At 43.7% G+C, this 22,179-nt stretch overlaps 1 protein-coding gene across 4 annotated transcripts in view; it reads left to right on the forward strand.

The window, feature by feature from the left end:
• FNDC3B (fibronectin type III domain containing 3B) overlaps nt 1-22,179 on the forward strand; it is a 337,868-nt gene that overhangs the window by 299,775 nt on the left and 15,914 nt on the right. For all 4 annotated transcript variants that reach the window (XM_055307872.1, XM_055307873.1, XM_055307871.1 and 1 more), the window contains 2 exons: nt 1,339-1,619; nt 11,983-12,195. In XM_055307872.1, the coding sequence (XP_055163847.1) occupies nt 1,339-1,619; nt 11,983-12,195 (494 nt within the window). The remainder of the gene's footprint in view (nt 1-1,338; nt 1,620-11,982; nt 12,196-22,179) is intronic.

Below are 22,179 nucleotides of genomic sequence, written 5' to 3' on the forward strand. Positions count from 1 at the left end.
CCCTGAGTTGGGAGTAGACTTGATGTCCCTGTGAAACAGCAAGGAAGCCAGCATGGCTGGAGCAGAGTAAGTGAGGGGGGATCGGTAGGTGATGAAGTCAGAGTGGCAGTGGGTTTTTATGGGAGGGTGGTGGTGGTGAGCAGATCAGATAAGGTCTTGAGGGCTTTGTGAGGACTTTGAAGTTTATTCTGAATATGGTGGGAGGCCACTGATGGGATATGAGCAGTACCGTACTGTGCTTGGTGAATACACCAAGGCAAGGGCTGACACACGTACCAGTTAGGAGGTCATTACAGTAGCCCGATGAGAGTCGATTATATTGGACCAGGGTTTGGTACAGGATGTGCTGGCAGCCTGGATAAGGGTATGAGAGGAAGAAAGATGCCAGTGATTCCTCAGGGATATGACTTGAACAGCCTGAGGGACAAGGGACAAGAGAGACTACAGCAGGCGCAGTGGGGTTTTTTGGTGAAAAGGAATGGAGTGGAGATGAGGGAACCATGTGGACCCCTGAGTTTGAGATGCATATTTGACGTTCAAATGGAGATATCCAAAAAGCAGTTGGATATACTCGGCTGCCATTCAAGACAGCGGCTAGAGCCACACAAGTAAATTTGGGAGTAGGATATAAATGGCATTAGGATATAATATGGTACTTACCCCCGAGATATGATATGAGTGACATTTTGTCCCCAAGAGAAGGAGATAGAGCAGAGATTAAACAAAGAAGAGGTGGCCACGGCCTGAGCCCTGGCGGCCTCCAGTGTTGAGAGGTGATAAGTAGCAACCGGCAAAGGTGATTGAGAAGCAGCAGCAGGTAAGTAGAATCAAGAGTATGGCCCTGGAGCCCAAGTGAATAAATATTTGATAGAGCAGTGAATAACGAAGGTCTCAGCTGTAGCTCTCAGCTAAAATCAGAAAGTGCCGAGAATTGACTTCAGAGAGGAGTTTATCATTCACATGGAAAACTGTTGAATACTTGTCATTTACTGTCTACCCCAGACAGGTATTGTGGATGTCACAGGATATCACAAGACCACGTATAACCTGAAGTGGGCTGTGCAAATACAAAGTGTTATATTAAAATTATTTTTCGTAAATGGTGATGATGGTGATGTTATCTTCTGCTTTATTAACAGAAAAGTTGTTACTGCCTTTTTTTTTTTTTTTTTTTTGGAAAGTCATTGTGAAAGTGAGCATTTTCTGCAATTTATTTCTAACTGTGTTTCTAGAAGTAAATTTGTCTGTTGCGTTAGATTGATGCAGCAGCACCTAACACGGGGCATTAGAATTTGCATTGGGGTAATGGTGGACTTTGTCTTGCTATTATCTTTTTAGGCTGTCAATCAAGCTGGAGCAGGACCGTATAGTGAGCTTGTCCTTTGCCAGACGCCAGCATCTGCCCCTGACCCTGTCTCCACTCTCTCTGTCCTGGAAGAGGAGACCCTCAATGCCTACCCTGATTCACCTTTTGTGTGCCTTGTACTGAACTGGGAAGAGCCGTGCAATAATGGATCTGAAATCCTCGCTTACAATATTGATCTTGGAGACACTATCATCACCGTGGGCAACACCACCACCCACGTTTTGAAAGGCCTCCTTCCAGAAACCACCTACCGGTGAGTGCAGGAAAACAGAACTAAAGTTGCATCCAACACATCAGTTCTTGGAGCTGTAGACCCTTCAGGTTCTAAAGGCCAAATGAGTGAATTCAAATCATTTTTCCTTAATATATTTTAAGGGTCCTCGATGCAGATACATCTTTAAAACTCGTATTTGCTCTGTCCTTTGTGAGTCAGTTACAAATCTATACAATTCCGAACCCTTGGGGGAATTTCACCTACTGCTTTAAATTAGTTCTTCCCTCTTGGTCTCTTAGCAGCCACTCCTTGTACTTTTACTGTGACTCATGTCATTCTGTGGACGCCGTCTGTCCTCAGCATGTACTTGGACACCTCTGAAGCAGGGCTCCACCATTCTTGTGATTCCCCAGAAGCAGACACAGCCTTACGTAGCATTTGTGATGTAGCTTTTACTCAAGGATTTTACAAGGGGCCAGAGGAAAAAAGTTAGATTACACATTACTGAGCAAAGCTCAGTTAGCATCTGCATCCCCTGCCCAGAGTTCTTCTCCAGGAGCTAGCGACCTCCCCTTCCTCTGCTCACCCATCATCTTCTCCAACATGGCCTCTTAAAATAGAAAATTACTTTCCTCTGTCTCCAAGTTGCCTTCACTCCCTCAAAAGGAGAAGTGTATGATTCGTGGTTACTCAGGTGTGCCCCCTTCAGAGCATCTGTTCCAGACAGTCTTGATTCAGGGTGGTGGGAAAGTAGTGCACATGGAGTAGGAGCCGCACTTCGGATTTTGAGCTTGGATCTTTTCCTGGGCTGATGGTGGCGTGGTATGATCCTGTCTCTTGGGATGTCAGGCAGCAGCAGCGAGCCTCCGCACACAGTCAGCCCCAAGATCGGGAAAGTCAGCACCCATTGTGCCCACAACTATTCTGTACCCACACAGTCTTTCTCGTTTTCACTTTCAGTCCATTACTCAGTCCACTACAGGAGATAGTCCATACTTGATTATAAAATAGGCTTTGCATTAGAGGATTTTGCACAACTGTAGGCTAAGGGAAATGTTCTGAGCGTGTTTAAATTGGCCAGGCTAAGCCCCAATGCTCAGTAGTCAGGTGTACTAAATGCATTTTGACTTCTGCAACTAGACTTACTTTACTTTTCTAAAACAATGATGGGGTTTTTTGTTTGTTTTTACTCTTTCATTATTAAAAAAAAAAAAACCTCTTTTGGGGACAGTACTACATAAGGCATGGGCCTGTGAAATAAAAACAGACCCAGTCTTTGCCCTCCGAGCACTCACAGGGTTGAGGGACACTTACATAGCCTTAGTAGGATAGTAGGTTATCGTGACATCACAGGCTGAAAATAAAACTGTACAGAATCCTGTTGGTATTTCAGAGAGGAAGACCCAGGTTTAAAGTGGTCAGGGTGCTTTGAAGCGGGACTTGAGATAGACACTAAATAAAGAGGGCTATGACTTACTTAGATGAAGAGGCAGGCCAAGGGCATTCTTTGATTTCTAGCCTCTTTAGCCATTCTCAAAAAAACCAGTCTTGACTCTTGTTTGCTGACCGCATGCCAAGTGCCTGTTGTGTCTAGAGCACTCTAACCAGGTGCTGAGGAAATCCAGGAATGACTAAGTCCACACCTTGACCTCAGGGAATTTCCCCAGTGATGACACTCTAAGGAAACCTCACCATGAGGAAGAATGATTAAGGAAATGTCAGCCCCCCACCATCCAGAATATTGCCTGACCTAATCCCTAATCCGAGGAAGACCTCAGAAGAAGCCACACTGGTTCAGGGACTCCCAGAAAGGTTTTGTGTCCATTCTGATCCACATCCATGTCTACCCCAGAGTGAACTCACACCCTCAGGTCAGCCCTCTGAATGTTTGGATCAGAAATCAGGAAAGGCCTCTTAGGGCAAGTTGTTAGCCCAAGAATTTTCCTCCTTTCAGACATCGTGTCTACCTTAAAGGTGACATAAGTGACTTTAAAATGTCAGGGCTCATGGAAGGATATGATGATAGGGTAATGCCGACTCTTCTTACTCCACACACAGTCCAGTGACTTCAAGAAAGAAATCCAGAGCTCAAAGACTTGAAGGAAGGAACAGATAATGATGAAATGGCATTTACAATGGAAATTACCAAAAATATCTCCCAGAGATGTGGTTGATTTAATGTCTAAAAGTCTCTCTCAGGGCAATTCTATTTTAGAGAGGATGAGATGTTTTAGTAATGTAGGGACTATGGAAGCATGAGTTTAGGTTTGGGTCATAAAACTTCAGGACTATTTTAAAAGTATTTAATGGATGTAGCATAAACAACTCAGTATTGATATGCAGGGCTGGTACATTGAGCTGAGTGTAGAAAGTCACTTTCCAACCTGAACAGGGTTGTTTCAAGGATCCCATTTTAGACGGATTGGTTGAGAATGGAATAGCTTTAGGAAAGGTAAACTGTGTGTTCCTGCTGCCCCCCTGTCATTGCTGGCCAAGCAATAAATAAATTAGATGTTTTCTATTTAAGATATTACGGTCATTATTTGTATTTAAGGTCTTTTTTTAAAGAACTTTAGTTTCTATAGTACATAATTGGGAGCTCTTTTGTAGAAGTCTGACCAGCCCACAGTCTTGTTCTTTGTATGTTTCAAACACACAATTGCAATAATTATAATGAAATACAAAATGAGTATTTCAGGTAACTAAGGGTGTAATTTTGGTGCAATCAACTTTTACCTCACCTTTTTCTGTTCCATAAATTAGTTAAAAGAAAAGTGAACAGATCATGATGTTCTAGACAAAAGTGTGGAATGAAACATTTCAAGCAGGCTATGGGGTTTGGAGAAAGGACTTGTTTCTTTTGTTTATTTATTTTTAAACTTCTGCAGTTACACTTCGTTCTCATGCTGAGTTTGTCTTTCTCTCTTTTGCCAGAACAGAAATGTGCACCTCTGTAAGCACACCCACTGCCACAGAAAGAGGTTTCAGTGGATTTGTGGCTTTTCCATTGGTGCTTACAAAAACAACCCACTGGCTTACTGACACCCTGTATGGAATTTGATTGGAATTTACAGTGCAGTTTTTAAGGGTATTACTTTTGAGCTTAGAACTGAGTTTGGAATTGTGTTTGCGTTTTGGTTTCAGGAGAAGGAAACGTTATTAAAAACAGAGACGTGGCTTTCTTTAGGCTCTGTGAGCAGAGAGAAAAGATCCCCTGGTGTCGCCCCTCCCAGTGCCCTGGCTTGAGTGTCTCCAGTGACCGGGCAGTGTGGTTCCAGCGTCCACTCACCAGGGAGTCTGTTCCATATGTGAATAACTATTGTTATAGTGTTCGCATTATGTTTTGTCAAAACTTCTGTATATTTAACATCTGCTCAGTTGCAGGAGCCTCCCTTTAGTGCAGTGGTTATCACAGCGTGGTTCCTGGACCAGCAGCAGCAAACAGCAGCATCACCTAGAAACTTCCTGAAATGCAGATTGTCAGGCTCTATTCTAGACCTGCTAAGTCAGAAACTCCAAGAGTAAGGCCTGGCCCTCTGCTTTAATTAGCCCTGCAGGAGATTTTGTTGCATGCTGAAGGTTAAGAACTTTTGCCTTAGAGCAGTGATTCTTAGGTGTTGATGTATGTAAGAATCACCCAACCCACAGAAGTGTGAGCCCCATTCCTGTAGACTGTGTTTTAGTAGGACCCAGGGGGTCTAGACGTCACTATCCTATCGTGTCAGCTGTCCTCTACTTAACCATCCTCACTTCATTCACATCTGTCTTCACTAGCATGGGTTTTCTATTACCTCCTCCATCCTCTTCATCGGGTGAGTTCCGTTTCTTGACAGACTCTTTAATGAGCAGTGTCCACACCTCCAGGAAGGGTCTGGTTGACTGGCTCAGCAGAGCAAGACTGTCACCTTACATGTTCTCCATTGAGCAGTTAGTAAAGTTGCCTAAGATCACTTTTTTTGGCAACCTCATTATGTGTCTGGCCATACCGAGCTACCCGACAACTAAAACTGAAGGTAGATTTGTTCATTATGCCCATTTATGCTCCTTGTGCTGGGTAAAACAGAGATGAAAATAACATGTATTGAGTCCTTACTGTATGTCAGGCACTCCATTAGCCTGCCAAAAAATGAGTCATAAATCATTTCATTATAACAAGATGAGGTGGGCTGTGTTAGGAGACAAATTCTAAGTTGTTCAAAAGTAGCAGATTGGAGTCAAACAGCTTGACTGCAGTCCTGGGTCTCTCACTTACTGTCTCTGTGACCTTTGGCAAGTTAGTTACATTCGCTCTGTGCCTCAGTTTTCTGATCTATAAAATGGGGATAATAACTTCAGCTACCTCGAAGGATGTGTTTTTAGATAAGATTCCAGGCACCTCATGTGGGACCTGATGCACAGTAAGTCATACTCAATAAATGATCTGTTGCTAACTTTGGTGGGGAAGAAATGAGCCGCCAAGTGGGTTGTGACCAAATTATAGGTCTGGGGAAATCTGGTGTTATTTCTTAAGCAGTGGGAGACCTTGAAAGTTTGGTTTCCTGTCAAAGGGAAGTCTAAGTGCCTGGCGTTGGATGACAGCACGGGTACCCCAGGAGCCATCCAGGATGCCCTCTCCTGAGTGCCATTGCCCCAACTGCGTCATTTCCCCCAGAGACTTCCTGTCTTTCAGCTATTATTTTATATTCCTTCGGAAGTTATCTGATGATTATTCCCTTCTTTTCATATTTTGTGTCCTAGATGATTAGATGGTAGGTTAAGGGGGGGGGGGGTGGTATAAAAAGTCCATCTTTTGCTCTTAGGCCTCTCCTCCCTCAACTCTTCCCAGCTGTCCTCACTGCCCCTCACCCTCACCCTCACGCTGGAGACACCCTGAGTACGGGGATGGCTAACTAGGATTGAGAAGTCAACTTCCCTAGTTGAGGAAGCTTCATTTGGGAAGTCATTCTTCTTTTAACATACGGAGCGTCAGAAATTCGAGTGTGTGTGTGTGTGTGTGTGTGTGTGTGTGTGTAAATAAAGTGCATTGTGGAAGGCTGTGATCTTTTCTTTTAAAAAAAAAAACTTTTGGGGGACGTCTGGGTGAGCATCAGTGGTTGAGCATCTACCTTCGGCTCAGGGTGTGATCCTGGGGTCCCGGGATCGGTTCCCATATCGGGCTCCCTGCATGGAGCCTGCTTCTCCCTCTGCCTGTGTCTCTGCCTCTCTGTCTCTCATGAATAAGTAAAATCTTTTAAAAAAAATAAGAAATAAAATAAATAAGAATCATTTTTTAAAAAGATTGATTTATTTTAGAGCAAGCAAGCATGAGGAGGGGGGCAGAGGGAGTGAGAGAAAGAAACTCAAGCAGACTCCACGCTGAGTGTGGACCTGATGTGGGGCTGGATCTCACCACCTGAGCTGAAAGCAGAAGTCACGTTTAACTGACTGAGCCACCCAGGGCCCCTGGAAGGCTATGACCTTCTGAAGCAGGAATATAGTTAGTATCTACAATTAGTAGTAGTAGTAGATATGTTAATAGTGGCTTTTCAATCAAAAGCTATAAAAATATGCTTCATTAAGAAGCCTATTGAATATATTTGATCAGTATTATCGGTGTACTGATGGGTATTGCAGACTACCAGGCACTTGAGGTTTTTCACATCAGCCTGGCCAAGATAGAGTTTCTCAAGAGTTCTATATCATTTCCCTTCATTGTTGAGCTAAATTCCATTTCCTGTATACTTAATTTGTAGAGTTTAAGATTTCAGAAACTGATACAATGCATTAAAAAAAAAAAAAAAGCCAAACCTGGAGATCTGATCCGATCTAAATTTCAAGATTAACATGTTACTTCAGCTAAAGAGAAAACTTCTCGAGTTTGGGTTTGGGGTAGACTTTAATAAATCTAATAAAACTTGAAAGTCGATTTTTTTCTGAAGTGAATTCTTGGCATTGTTCCTCAGGTCAGTGTTTGTTTTGCTCATTAGGCTTGAGTGACCTCTCCCTGAATTAGGAAGTTATTTTGACCCCCAAACAAACAGCAACTATCATAGTCCTTGTTGGGCTTTCTCAGCTTCCTAGACTCAGAGTATGTAATATTTTTACCAGAATGCAAGAAGACATGGCCTCATTTCTTTTTTCTTTTCTTTTTTTTTTTTTTTAAGTTTTATTTTTAAGTAATCTCTGGACCCAGTGTAGGGCTCAAACTTACAACCCTGAAGTCAAGAGCTATACACTTAGTGGACTGAGCCAACCAAGTGCCCTGTGGCCTCCTTTCATTTTATCAGTTCCTCAGTTGTATTTCAGTTTCAAGTTTTAACTTATTAGAACTAAGTAACATAGTTCAGTGCATCAGCTACACAGAAAAATGTTTCTCATGCATTTTTACTGAAGCAAAATGTGTTGCATAAAAATGTAGATTAAAAAGTTGAGATATTTTAAAATGTAAGTGGTTGACTCTGAGGCCAAAAGTTGTTTAAATAATGTGAAAACACATTTTTTAACTGTTATAGATGCCCACTTTATTGGCAAACAGCAGTTGTGGAACCGAAAGCATGATCTGAATTAAAATTACCTTTTGATTGGATTAGAAACTGTGTGTGGTTCTAGTTATGCTAGGAGGAGAGTATATGTCCCAGAATAGACGAAAGACTTGAAGCCTAAGAAAAGACAAAGTTCACAGCAGATCTGACCTCCATCTGTTGTGTAGGTCAGTGCACATGGCTGAGCCTCTCCAGGCCTCAGTTTCTTCATTTGTAAAATGGAGTAATTCCTACCTCATGGGTTCAGCCTAGAAGTTAGGGTCACTATCATACATAGCAAATCTAGGCTTCAACACCAAGAATGACTGTGTTGAGTTATTTAACCTCTTTGGGTTTAACTGCGGTTTTCTCATCTCTGAAAGCAAGAGGAAGTACCAGCTCCTGCTCCAGAGCCCAGTCCTGTGAGCAGAGCCAGTTCTCGGTGTCGCTCGTTGCGGCGGTCATTAACACTTCCCCGTCTGTCTCCCAGCACCATGTCTCCCCCTCACCTTCTGAGGATGCTTTACAGAGAAGTTAACCTTTTAGGTGTTGCTGGTTCCTTCACCTAATTTGGAGGATTGGAAAACATAGGTGGTGTTGACAAATTACTCAAATTATAAAGTGAGTTTGTAGATAATCAAGTAAACCGAGGCCGCATGTTTGCAGGCCTAGTGCAGTGCACTCCTCACGGATGCTCAGCACGTCTTCTTCCCTTGAGAAAGGAATAACAGTCTCAAAAGAAGTCATAAGAATGGCAACTCCATAAATTAGCACTTTTAGGTTCACCAAAGTGCTTTTGGCCATCGTGAATCCTTCTCTGGTCATATAATATAAAATTTTTAAAAATTGAAAATGCTTTTCATATACCTTATCTTTACTAAGTAATCAGATTTGTTCCTAAATGCAGCAAAGATATTACTATACCCATTTTATCAATAAGGAAACTATTACTTAAAGGTGTTAGGTAATTTCCCCAAGGTCACACCAAAGTGATAAGCAGGATTTCCAAAGAGGCTTAATAGAATCTGGGAAAAGACAGACTCTCTTTAATGGGATTTTTGCTGTACTTTATCAGAGATGAGTATTTGCTACATTCCAAACAATGAGGCAGATATTTTTCTAGTTTGGGCTGAGTATGACTAGAGCTGCCAAAACCATTTTTGTGTGCAGGTTTTATATGAACATAAGTTGTAATTTCTCTTAAGACCAAGAAGCAGGGCTGCTGGGTCATGTACGTGTGTATTAAGCTTGATAAGGAGTTTCATATTACAACTGTTTTCCAAGGTGGCTACACCATCTGCATTCTCACTGGCAGTATGTGAGAGTTGCAGTTGTTCTCGTCCTCACCAGCATGGTACTGAGGTGTTTTTTTTTTTTTTAATCAGTTGAATAGGGATATAGTGGTACCTCGTAGTTCTAAGTCTCATCATCTGACTCGCAGCGATGTTAACTACCTTTCCATGTGCTTATTTGCCATCAAGTGTATCCCCTTTGGTCGGAGTGTCTGTTCCAGTCTACTATTGACTTTTAGAGGTTTTTATACATTTTGAATACAGGGCTTTTGTCAGTTATATAATTTACACATATTTCCTCCCAGTCTGTAGCTTACCTTCATTCTCCTAACAGTACAAATGGTTTAAATTTTGATGAAGTCCAATTTTTCTTTTTTTTTTTTTTTGTTCTGGTTTTCAGGTTTTCACATCATAGGTAAAAACCCTTTACCTAATTTTAGGTAACAAATACTGTTTGTTTTCTTCTTAAAAGTTTTATATTTTATGTTTAGATCTATGTTGTATCCACTCTGAAGTAAGTTTAGAATAAGATACATGGTTTTAGATCGAATTTTGTTTTCCTATTGCTAATCCAATTGTTCTAGCACTATTCATTAAAAAGACTATTATTTCCCCCATTGAATTACTTTTGCACATTTGTCAAAAATCAATCATTCATATTTGTGTGGATCTATTTCTGGAGTCTGTATTCTCTTATATTGATCTGTGTGTCTGTCTCTTACCAGTACCACACTGTCTTGATTACTGTAGCTTTATAGTAAGTCCTGAATCAGAAAGTGTGATTCTTTCAACTTTTTCTTACTTTTCAATTTTGTGTTTGGCAATTTTAGCTCTTTGGCCTTTCCACATAACTTTTAGAATCAACTTCTCTGGATCTACTAAGAAAAATCCTGTTAGAATTTGATTAGAATTGCATTGTACCTATAGATCAATTTGGCAAGAATTAACATTGTTTTCTGTGCAGTCTTCCAATTCATGAACACATAATGTCTCTCTCTATTTAGGTTCTTCTTTAAGATTTTCAGCAGTGTCTTATAGTATTAGTTTCTTTCTTTCTTGTCTCTATGCCATTTTTCCCACCACTGGCTGGGATTTCTAGTACCTGATGTTGAGTTGGAGTGTTGAGAGTAGACATCCTCACATGGTTCCCAATCTTAGAAATGATTCAGTCTTTCGCCATTCAATACAGTGTTGCCGGTAGGTATTTCTATAGACACCCTTTTCAGGTTGAGAAAATTCCCTTCTACCCTTAATTTTCAGAGAATTTTTCTATTATGAATAGAAGTTGCATTTCACCAGGTGCTTTTTCTATACCATTTGATAGGCTCGTGTGTTTTTTCTTCTTTATTCTATTAATCTGAAGTAATTGTGTAAGGGCTGGGGAGTGAGAGAATGCAGAATAGAAAAAGAAAAAAATGGGGGATTTTCCCCATGTACCCTGAGCATCCAGAAAGCCCTTTCCCTGAGCCAGGCTTCCTTCCGCTAGAGCCCTCAGTTCCTGCAGATGTCTGCTCCCAGATTTCAGGCTGCATTGAGTCCAGTCTGGGGACAGTGGAGGGGAAACACTGGTGAACTCTCTGCTGTGCTGATTTGGTGGTAGTTTACATTCTTCCCCAGACCCTTCAGCCAGGATGGACTTTTTTGGAATTTTTAAATGGCTCCTGCGTTTCTTTTGTCCCAGTTTAATGGCTGCATGGGCTGTACTTGCTTCCTTTCACCTGTAATTAACCCGCCTTTGCTTCCTTCTCCACCAGCAGCAGGCATATGATTAGACTGGTTTGCTGAATTATGTAACCTGTACATTTTGAAAAATTAATGCTAATTTGAGGTCACAAGATGAATTTTAGGTATTGTAGGACCTAAGTAGTATTTTTTAGTTGAGTGTGAGCAATAATCACTATAAATGAAAAGCCCATCAAACTAAATTATAAGAATAGTTTAAATTGATAAGTTTCCTAAGAATTTATCTCTGACTTTATTTTTTATGATCATGTGTTTTGGGGCCTGAGTGGAGGTTTCCCCTAGAGGCCTATCTGTGGGGCATGAAAAGGTGGAGGAGAGGCAGACCTGAGAATGAGTGGTCTTCAGGTGAGCGGAGCTGTGGAAATGTCAGGTTATTGAGAAGACTGTCCACACCATACGGAAGAAGAGAGGAAGGCTGTTGAAGAGTTGTACTTTGTTTTTAAACCCTGAAGGAGACTCTTCTTGCTTTCCTATTTCACGTATTCTTTGTAGCCCTTCTCACTCCTAAAACTGACTTGGAGGCAATTCATTAACAGGGAACTGGAATGAAATATAATAGCATGTTTTAGGATGTCTTCCTCTGACAATAGACTCTTTTTTTTTTTTTTTCAAGTAAAGAACTAAGAGATACCTTGGTAATTGCTTTCTTTTTGCTGTTTTTTTTTTTGAGGGGAGAATATAATCTGTTTGCCAAGCTGCCGTAGGCTTGATTTGTCCCAAATTACTTGTTTTTCTCTTTACTCCATGGTATTGTTCTAGGGGCACATACACGGAATACCCCCACACAACGTTTATTTATTTCAAATGAGGAATCGCTGCTGCTTACACCTGCAATGTTTGTGTTTTTTTTTTTTTCCCTTTACCCAGGATCAGAATTCAGGCCATAAATGAAATCGGAGTTGGACCGTTTAGTCAGTTCATTAGGGCAAAGACTCGGCCGTTACCACCCTTGCCTCCGAGGCTGGAATGTGCTGCAGCAGGGCCGCAGAGCCTGAAGCTGAAGTGGGGAGACAGTAACACCAAGACCCACGCAGCCGAGGACATGGTGTACACGCTGCAGCTGGAGGACAGAAATAAGAGGTGAGACGGCGGCAGGGAATGCCGGACGTTCTGTGGCTGCAGCTTGCAGAGCATCCTCACCTGTTCATTGGGCCTCTGATAAAACACTCTTCCTCCTGGTTGAAAAAGATTGCCTATCTATGGGGGTCCTGCACTTTGTACCCTCTGTTCTCTGTTGAAAATGTTACAGACCGACATTCTGAAGACCCTGATTTGCCGACATGTGAGAATCTTTATGTGGTTTTTTTTTTTCCTTTCGCCAAGCCAGATAATGGAGAGAAATGACCCAAAAAAGAAAACTGTCACATTTAAGTCCATGCTACGTGACAGCGTTCTATTAGTCACAAGCACGGAGGGAAAGATAAAACTCAGGAAGAGATGTTAGCTTTTTAAATATTCAGCGACCATCAGGACAAACATGTTTACCAATCTGAAATAGCTGTGGTGATGTACAGATGGGGATTGTACTCTGTAACTATGGGTAATGCAAGATCAAATTAACCAGAGCAAACAGGAGGTTCTTTATAAGACTCCACGCCCAGGAAATACTCTTGGCCATAGAAATCAAATCCAGCCTTTCACATAGTATTTATTGAGCCTAACTTCATTTCCTCTGAAAATGGCCTATCAGAAGCTGGGCTTCTGAACTGTATGTAGGAATAATTCAGATGCAGAGTAAAAGGTAATGATGACTGAATGTTCTGTGACTAAAAGTCCAAATCAGAGAATCAGGTGAAGGAGGTGGGTGTGTGTGTGTGTGGCGGTGGGGGTGACCAAAAATCCGAGACACCCTGACAGAGCAGGTACCTGCTTCTACGTCCCTGTGGCCTATCTGCTAAACACAAAACCCTTTCTATCTTCCCACTTCGTGCATCACAGCCTCCTGCTCCTTCATGCAAGGAACTGGTGTAGTTAGCACAGAAACCCCCATCCAGTCTTCACCCCCTAACTCTGGACTCAGCTGCTTTGATTGCAGTGCAGTGGAGCCCTGCTGGGGGGAAGGCCCTGTTTGAGGGGGGGACCTCTGGTGGAGACCAAGATCAAGGAAGAACAAACCCCTGCCTCCAGCAGCATAATCCCAACCCACAAGTGGTCTCAGAACATTAATGCCCATGGAGAGAAGTGCTCTGGGAGGCTGGAGGAGGCAGGGACCATCTGGTTGCAAAGACCAGGAATGGCTCTTTTGAGACAGGTGACATTTCAACTTGACTTTGAAGGACCTGTCAAGCCCAGTCATTTGACTATAAAAGAACAAAAAGCGATTGTCCTATTTGAAACTGGTCCTAGTGTGGAAAGCGCAGAGAAAATGAGGCTGCTTTTGGTAGGTCCGTTAGAGATCAAATGCATTCTCGCACGTAGACAAGATCATTCATCTCACTGTGCTCTGTACCTTTGGATGCATGTTCATTATTTTACTGGCAGGGGACTCCTCGACTGGAGAGGGCTGGCATGAACGAGAATTATGGACTAACAGAAATCCTAGATAAATATTTAAACCTAGCATTTGGGGAAATTTGTGAAGGAGCCTTTTGGTTTTTTTCCCTGGGTTTTTGGCTGCCCTTTGGTGGTAGAGAGAATCTCCATTAGAGGGCATCCTCTAGTTAGTGTACTGCTTTAGAAAAAGCGAAGCCCAGAAACAATTCACACTGGTAGCAGAATTGGGATCACAGGGAGGCCTGCCTGGTTTCTTGTGCGGTTGCCTCTGTCGTTACCCCCAGGAATGCGGGGAGAGCAGAGGCTCTGCGCCCTGCTGTAGCCCTGCCCTGCGCGGGCGGGTGTCTGCGGGGGGGCACCTCGGATGCAGAACTGTACAGATGCCCGTGAACGCTGATCCAAATGAGTATGCTGTCATGAGATGTATAAATAAAAATAGACGCCAGACAGAAAAGGGTGCGAATCCAGTGATCAATTCTTGCTATTTAAAAAAAAAAAGGTGGATGGGGTGGGGTGGGGGAGGAGGCCCAGAGATGGCACTGTTAATCAAATAAATGACTTGCCTAAATTTAAATGGCAATTTAAGAAAACTTACCATTAGGAGCATTATTTTTCTTAATTTTATGATCTGGGGACCAAATTTATCTTTTTTAAATTAGATTTGTCAGTGCTCTCAGAAAGTTATTAAAGTGATGGGAGTATAGAACATAATAAATTCTCGTTCTATTTGTGGAACAATTTTCCTGTGATTTAATAGGATGAAACTTGGCCTAATTTGAGTTTGAAGATGACCTTCCTTAGTGTCTTGAAACTGAACTCTTGTATCGATTGGCCCCTTAAATCCAAGCCTGCCTTTAACTCTGGATCTTCAATTCACAAGGATTAGGGAGAAATCTTCTGAGTTGGATATGTTAGAATTCTCGTGATTAGCATAGTTTCTGTCCCCGCTAGTCTCCTCGAGGTTCTTTGCGACTTGGACCTGCCTTGTCCAGTTGAAAGTACCTACGTTCATTCAAGGAGCAGACTTTTTTCATTGAACTTGTTGCCACAGTGATTTCCAGTTGTGACTTTTGGGAAAAGTACACACATTCCCCAGCATATGCATTGATTTCATTAACTACGAATAAGTTCGTATCGTGTGTGTGGCAAAAATATTACGTGCCCTGCTTGTGGCCGAGGTGAGAACCAGAGGTAGACTTAATTGAGGGTTTAATTTCTTTTCCGCACCGGCACTCGGCATTGAAAGGGAGAGCCGCCAAAGTGGGAGTTGTTCAGCTGTCCTGGTCAGCTATGAAAGTAATGTTAGTCTTAAAACATTTTGCAACAGAAGCACAGCAAAAACTAATAACTCCGTGCTTGGCAATGATGAAATTAAAATTGGCTTGATTTGGCCTCTAAAGTATTGGTCTTTCTCCTCATCCATAAAACAGAGGCTACACTAGGAGGTGAACTGAGTCCCTTCCTACCTTTTTCACATGAAAGCACTGAATCTGTGTAGGTCATGTGTGAGCAAAATCCTTTACAAAAGGGTGTCTCTTGTAAATGATTAGGGCACACGGTCTATTTTTCCTTCATTTCTCAGTCTCTGCTTTGGGCAAATAAGAAAAGAATGGGAAAGCTACTAACTTCTTTAAAAGTGACCTCTTAATGTCTCAAGCCCCTAAGGCTTTATATCTACAATGTGCTGCTTTGTTTCTTGTATTTATTCACCTCTCAGTCAAAAAAATCTGAAATGAGCCTGGATTTGTAAGTATAACGTTGGGCCAAAAATATATTTCCAAACTTCCTAAAGGACACTTCTATTTATCGAGCACCTACAAAGTGCCAGACATTGAGAGCTTTTATCTGCATTATCTAGTTTTTGAATAAAAAAGTGAAATATTTTCTATGCTGATAGGATTTCTCCCAAAGACTTCTACCAGCTAAATGAAAAAAAAATGGGTTGTTTTTGGTAAGTTGACTTGAATTTAATTTTAATGATTATTATGATTTCAATTTATGATTATAGGCTTAAAATTAAATGAGCAGAGAAGGTTTCTCAGAGGAGATAAGAGGGTGTGTGAATCTTAAAAGGGTTCCAATCTTATCATCTTTTGCAAAAGAGCCTTAGGTTGGAGACTAGTGATAAACACTCAGGATTTGGTGGAAACCAAGGATACAATCTGCAAAGCACAGATATTTCTCCAGCCGAATGCCTCTTTCTATTCTTGTTCTTGTACATGTGGTTCTTTTTAAATTTGGGGCTATTTCATGTAAAATAGAAGGGATCCCGAAAAGGATCCTTGCCTCAAGGTAAATCGACCTAGAACTCATCTGAGTCACCTGGACTTGCTATGTTGAAATTTTTTTCCCCCTTGAGCAGGACATTTGTTTTCCCTGTATTCAAGCTTTTGACTCACAAGGCTCCCAGCCCAAGGTCACTGACTACATATTGATGTAGCAGCTTCAGAGCCGCGCTTTATATGGCTCTGAAGCCATAAACTATGGCTGAGTTTATTCCTTGCAGTTAGAATATAATCGTTCAATCATCATTTTTTTCCTGATTGACTATAATGTGCCAAGTCTTTTGAAGTATGTGACTCCCTGTAAGGAACTTATCTTGCTGAGAAAATAAGTTAATGGGACACAATGAGCAGACAGCACAAGAGATTTTATTCAATTTCAGCAGAAAAACAAAAATTATCCTAGTGTGACCGTACAGTGATTAAGTCTATTATTCTTAGCCAATCTAGCACAGAAGATCTGAATGTCTTTAGTTCCTGTGTATGCAAGAAGGGTATACACCCAAAGTAAACATTTTCATAATGCTGCATTAACCTAATACAAGGATTAGAATAACAAGATCAAGTCATGCCTTTTAAGATCACAAGGCTGTACTGACGATTTTTAAGGTGCATTTGTCTGTGTTATTGAAATGAAACGTTATGCTGCCCTAACAGAATTTGAGTTGATGCTGATTCTTGTCCTGACCCTCATGGGTCCATGTTCCTGATAATTGTACACAGCATCGAGATGAGAGGAACTTAAGTTCCAGGAATGCATTTACGGCTAATCTGTTGTTCGGGTTTAGCCAGATAGCCACTGCCTTTTACAGCCCATGCATTTCCAGCAAAACGGGGATGGGGGAGAGGGCGCCAATAAGACTGGATAATTACCGGTTGCTCTCCATTTAACTCTGCCCTTGTGCCCGTGACACTTTTCCCCTCACCAGACAAAATTGGGCGGGGGAGGGGGGGCCTTTGTTAATGTGCCCAATATGACTGTTTACTGTTAGGGACAGAAAATAATCTATAGGAAGAAACCCTGAAAAAATACACACTAGGCGATTAACAAAAGTCGCCGGAGTGGATGAGCGCTACAGGAGAATTGAGCTTTCTTAATGTGTGCCTGTTACAGAGCAAACCCCTGCTTCTATTTCTCAGAGCATATTGCTGAATAGATACAAGATGCCAGGCAACTAGCTCAGGGCCCGCGGAGACCCTCGGTATTAGTTTGCTTTTCTGGAATAGTCCAGATGCCCATGATCACCCTTGTTGGGTAAATGACACTGTGATATAACCTTCAATCACCAGAAGGCAATTGTGGTTCTCCACAGGGGTATCAAATCTCTACTGTAATCCCTGATCTGTTACTGAGCTTCTAGATGGCTGGAGGCATGTCCCTTAACTTCTTTTTGCCTTAGTTTCTACCTCTGCAAAATGGAACTAATGCTGCCTGTCTCCAGTCCCTGAAGGATTGGGGGGGTGGGGAGCATCCTATGTCTTAGAAAAGCATAAAAATTAAGCCTACAAAATAAAGAGTAATGCTAACTTGGTCGGTTTTCAGGCTGAAATGTCAGGTATGGGCAGAGCTAAGTGATGCTAAATGAACTGTTAGAGATCTTAATTGGACCAGAAGTAAAAAATTCAGATTACAGGGTTGTTGTTTTTTTCCTATTTGAAAATAGATTTTTTTTTATCTATTTCAACATAAGTAGAATGGAATTAGATAGCAGTTTTCTCAGCATTTTTTTCCTAAGTCAGGTAAGATTGAGGCAAGCCCATTAAAATAGAAATAGACAACCGAAATTTGAAAGACTCTGGGAAGAGTATCCTTGAAGATGAGATTCCCTGCATATGCTTACTTGAAAAGAAAGCAGAATGGGAGGTTTCAGGGTTCTCAGGTGGTCTTCATCCTGAGATCCTTTTTTTGAAAAATAAGTCTCTTTTTTAATATATGGATAACTAAGTACAGTTTGAACAAAAAAAAATTGAAGAAAGGAATTACCTATTATTCTTTGTAGAGTGCTCATCGGTAGCTACACTGACACTGACATTTTATTTCTTAGAAAAGGGGGCATGCAACGAAACCTAACGAAAAAGTATTACAGCTGGGTCACCCACAAGCCAGTAGGCCTATACGCAGCTGAGAACGTGGGGAGATGCTCCCTGACATCAAAGCTAGTTTAGGAAATGCACCTTCCCTGCTTCAGGTGTCCCCACATGATGCCATCTGCTCCCATCTGCTTCTGCATAGACATGACGGGACTCCGTGTTCTTGGTGGAATGAGGACACATACTGCCCATTCCTGTTTTGAACCTCTCCATTCCCAAACATGGCTTCAGTAATGTAGGAGATTGTCCCTCTCTCCTCCCCATGCACATGGCCCATGTGGTCCAGGGGGATCAAGAGAAAATGGAGGCAGTGACATGTCATGTTAAGGACTGTTACAGGTCGGGACTGGGCTGTACTGAGCTTACTGTGGATTTGTGGTGTTGCAGAGCAACTTTTGAAATGTGCATCTTCAGCCTTTAGGACACTGGAAGTCAGTTTAGGTCAACAGGTAGATCATTGTGAGGCGTTAATATTAACGAGCTACTGTTAGCCTGTAATGGGCCTCTCGGGCTTATAAGGTAGCAACAAGGTAGTAAACACACAAAAACCTTAATCTTACCTCATTTTCTACTATGAACTTAAGTGATGGGCCATCCAGGGCATTCCTGGGTGATTTTTCTTTTCCTTTTTTTTTTTTTAAACCAAACTTTTGAGGAAATAGATTTTTAAATTCAGTTCTTTATATGTCATTTTACTCGAACGTGGTTTAAAATAAACATTCAAAGACGTAACGTGTCTGAATTTCTTCCTTCAGTTGCACTTCACTGCAAAAAAGGAATCTTTCATAATGTGTTAAAGCCTAAAATATCGAGGTTAAAAGTATGACCTTCCCCTACAACTTCTTGAAACTGTCAAGAATCTGTTGTTTCTGCCTTCCTAGCGTAAATTTAATAAGAAGTCGTAGAATTTACTTGCTCCTCTCATCTAGGATCTCATAAACGTTCCTGCCAGGTGAACAAGATGGTTATTATTATCCCAAATGTCTGGAAGCTCAGCCTGGAGAGTTATCAGCTTGTCCGAGTCCGTAGTGAAGGTAACAGACTGTGCCTTGTGGCCAAGGTGTTTATGCATCTTTGTAGTAGAACAGTTTTTTAAAATAACTGTTAAATTGGCAATACAAAAATCCATGTGTGCTCACTACGTTACAAGGGTTTACTGTCAAGGCTGAATCAAGTTGGAGGCAGAGCCATAAAGAATTCATCTAGACTGTAAACTTTCAGTGACCCACCTGACCTTTGACTTATGTTTCCCCTTCCGAGTAAATATTTTTAGTACGAGAGAGCATTTCTTCCCATTTGTCCTTTCCCTAGGTTCCATTAATGGACTGCATTGATACAGAACCCCGTCTTCATGTGCCTTCAGCCGCCTGGGTTCACCAGGACCGGGTTGGGGCGGGGGTGTGGGGGGTGGATGGTACCCACGTGGACAGCTTTCTCTCTGGCTCAGGAAAGCCTAAGGGGATGCAAGTAAGGGATACCATCCTGGGGGCATCCGTCAGGCTTCTCCAACATTGAAAAACAGGGTAAATTGCTCATCAACCTTGGTGTCTCGTCATTAATAACATTAGTATTAGTATCACGACAAGGAGTAGGCATTTCGTAACGAGAGCTGCCTGCTTTATCCTGTTGGATTCTCACAACCGCCTCTGAGGGGGGACAGTGTTCGTTATCGCACCATTCTGCGCAGATGGAGATGGCTTACATGGCTGCCGTAGAGCCCACGATCGCCAGCCAGGCTGTTGAACCTAAATTCAAACTCAAGCCTGTGTCCTGCAGAGATTCTTCATGCCCACTGTACCTTCCGTTCCTGAGCCAGTGGGGCAGCTTTACAGGTGTTCCCACTGCAGTCCTCTTACTTGGTCTTCCCAGGAGCCTGGGTCACGGGGCTGATGCCACCTGAGGTACGTGGCCATGGGCAGCAGGGGTAGAGAACAGAGCAGAAGACCCCTCAGAGGCAGTGCCAGTCTAGGCCCCCAGCTCGGGGCGACTGGTAAGGAGCTGTGGCTCCACAGGGGTGCCGTGGCTGCATATGCCTCAGCCTGAACTGACACTGAAAGTGCCCGGTGACTTCAGTGAGCAGTTCCTATAGTCCAGGAACCGTGCCACCTGCTACGCATATTTCATTGTGTTTCTGTAGCATCGGAACATCTCCACAGAGTGGGTCCCTTGTTGCCTGGGCCACCCTCTCACCCTCAGAAGTCAAGGGATTGAGGTCTTGGGGAGAGACTTTTGGCCATCTGTTGATTAGGTGGGCACCCCAGCTGCTCCAGATTCTCCGACTCTGAATCCCAGGCCCTGTGGAGCCCAGACGCTGACCCGGGGGGGCGGGGCAGTGGAGGGGGGTGGAATCTGCAAAGCTGGATGGCTCCTGTCCCCTTTCCATGGCAAAGACGTGCTCTAGGTGCTGGATCCTTGATTCCACATAAAACGTGTCACCTTCGATCATTGTGTCTTGACGCGTAGCATGTGTTTAATTCTATCACCAGAGGCCTCTGGCTGACTTATTAATGAGTTTTAAAATGAAGGTTGCTTAAAAAAAAAAAACAAAAAAGATTTAGGAAAGAAAAAATTCAGTTGGTCTTTGTAAAACAAATATTTGATGAATATTTTTAATCTCTCCCCGGGTGGTCCTAGCCACAGGGTGTTAACCTACGAGCCTCCTAGAGAGGCCACCACGCAAGTGGCATAAATCACTGGCTCCAAAGAAAGAAGATTCTTTCTTCTCCCGCCTCTTGGAATGATGGAAAATAAGTACAGGACTGCGGTAAAAGAGGGACTGTGTCCTTTCCGTGTTGGCGTGTGAGCTCTCTGGGTTGCGGTGGTCGCCCTCGCTCGAATCAGAAGGTACCGCCCAGAGGAGGGAACTGAGGACACGGAGGCAGACGAAGCCGAAGCCCTGGTGCGCAGGGTGGGGGGCGCCCGGGTGGCCGGGGAGGCGGCGTGAGACCCGTGTTAGCCCTTCGAGTTCTCAAAATTGAAACCCTTCGGAACCCTGAGAGTTGGAGTAAAAGCGCGGGACCGGCTGTCGGGATGGAAGCGCTCTCCGGAGACCTGAACGGCGGGCGGGGCTCCGTGAAGGGTTCTGTGGCTGACTGGGACGCAGCGCTTCGCTGGAGTCCGTGGACCAGGCGTCTGATAAACCGCTGTGTTAAAAGTAAAGAGGCATGAGACCAGACCCGACCGTGGCGACCGATTCCCCACCTTCCTCCTCCCCTGCCCACAGCCTCGCCTCGCCTCGCACTCCCTTCCTCTCTGCTCTACCTCTCGCGTCTCCTCGAGGAGGAGGAGGCCACAGGAGACCTTAACGTGATGAACGTATGAACCTTTAAACTCTTTGCACACTTGCCGTCCGTGTCTTCAGTGGCCCCCTTGGCCGCCCGCCGGCTCCCTCTGACCTGGGCCCGTGTGTCCAGCTCAGGACCAGGCCTCAAGAGGGCAGGACACTGCCTCTTCTCCGAGCAGGTGTTGGGGCTGGGGTTGGCCCCGCCACCTCTTCGGGAATGTTCCTCCCAAAGCTGCTAGGCTTCCTGGTGTCTCCCCTGGCCGCCGTGTCCCTTGTACTCAGGAGAGAGCCTGGGCGTCCATCGTCTCCCTCCTCTCACACAGGGCTCTGTACCTGGCTGGCACAATGACAGGCCCCTGGCTCCTTCCGCGCCTGTTCTAAGAGGTCACAAAGCAGGGCAGCAAGCAAGTCATGACTTCTTATTGCCAAAGTAGACAGACGGTGAGACTAGAGAACCGGTCGGACACGTGCTCGTTCTAGAAAGGACGGGAGGAAGAGCTGCCCCGTGAGTGCTCCCGTCCACGCAGATGGTTTGACCTTATTTTCGAAAGGACGCGGCCTCCTAGAGCGGGGCGTGGCGGGGAGGCGGTGCTGGTGCTCGGCGTCCTCTCCAGATGTGCCCAAGGCCCGGGCTCTTACGGCAAGTTTGTCTACTTCTTAAACCAGGGGTTCCGCTGTGCCGCGTAACCAAGGGCGGTTGCTCTGGGCGGAGACTGGCCCAGGTGAGGCCGCGTTAACGAGGAGCTGTTGCCTCGGGCATCAGCACGGGTGACCTCGTCACGGAGGGACGTGGCGGGCCCTGGGCAGGTTGCCATGGTATTCGCCGGGTCGGAGTGGACTCTGGCTTTCCTGGAAATCGCAGGTGTTCAGCCCTCAGTAAAAGGTGCTTCCTTGCCTGGCGGAGCAGAGGGGGTG

Source organism: Nyctereutes procyonoides, unplaced genomic scaffold, assembly GCF_905146905.1.
Source record: "Nyctereutes procyonoides isolate TBG_1078 unplaced genomic scaffold, NYPRO_anot_genome, whole genome shotgun sequence".
NCBI lineage: Eukaryota > Metazoa > Chordata > Mammalia > Carnivora > Canidae > Nyctereutes > Nyctereutes procyonoides.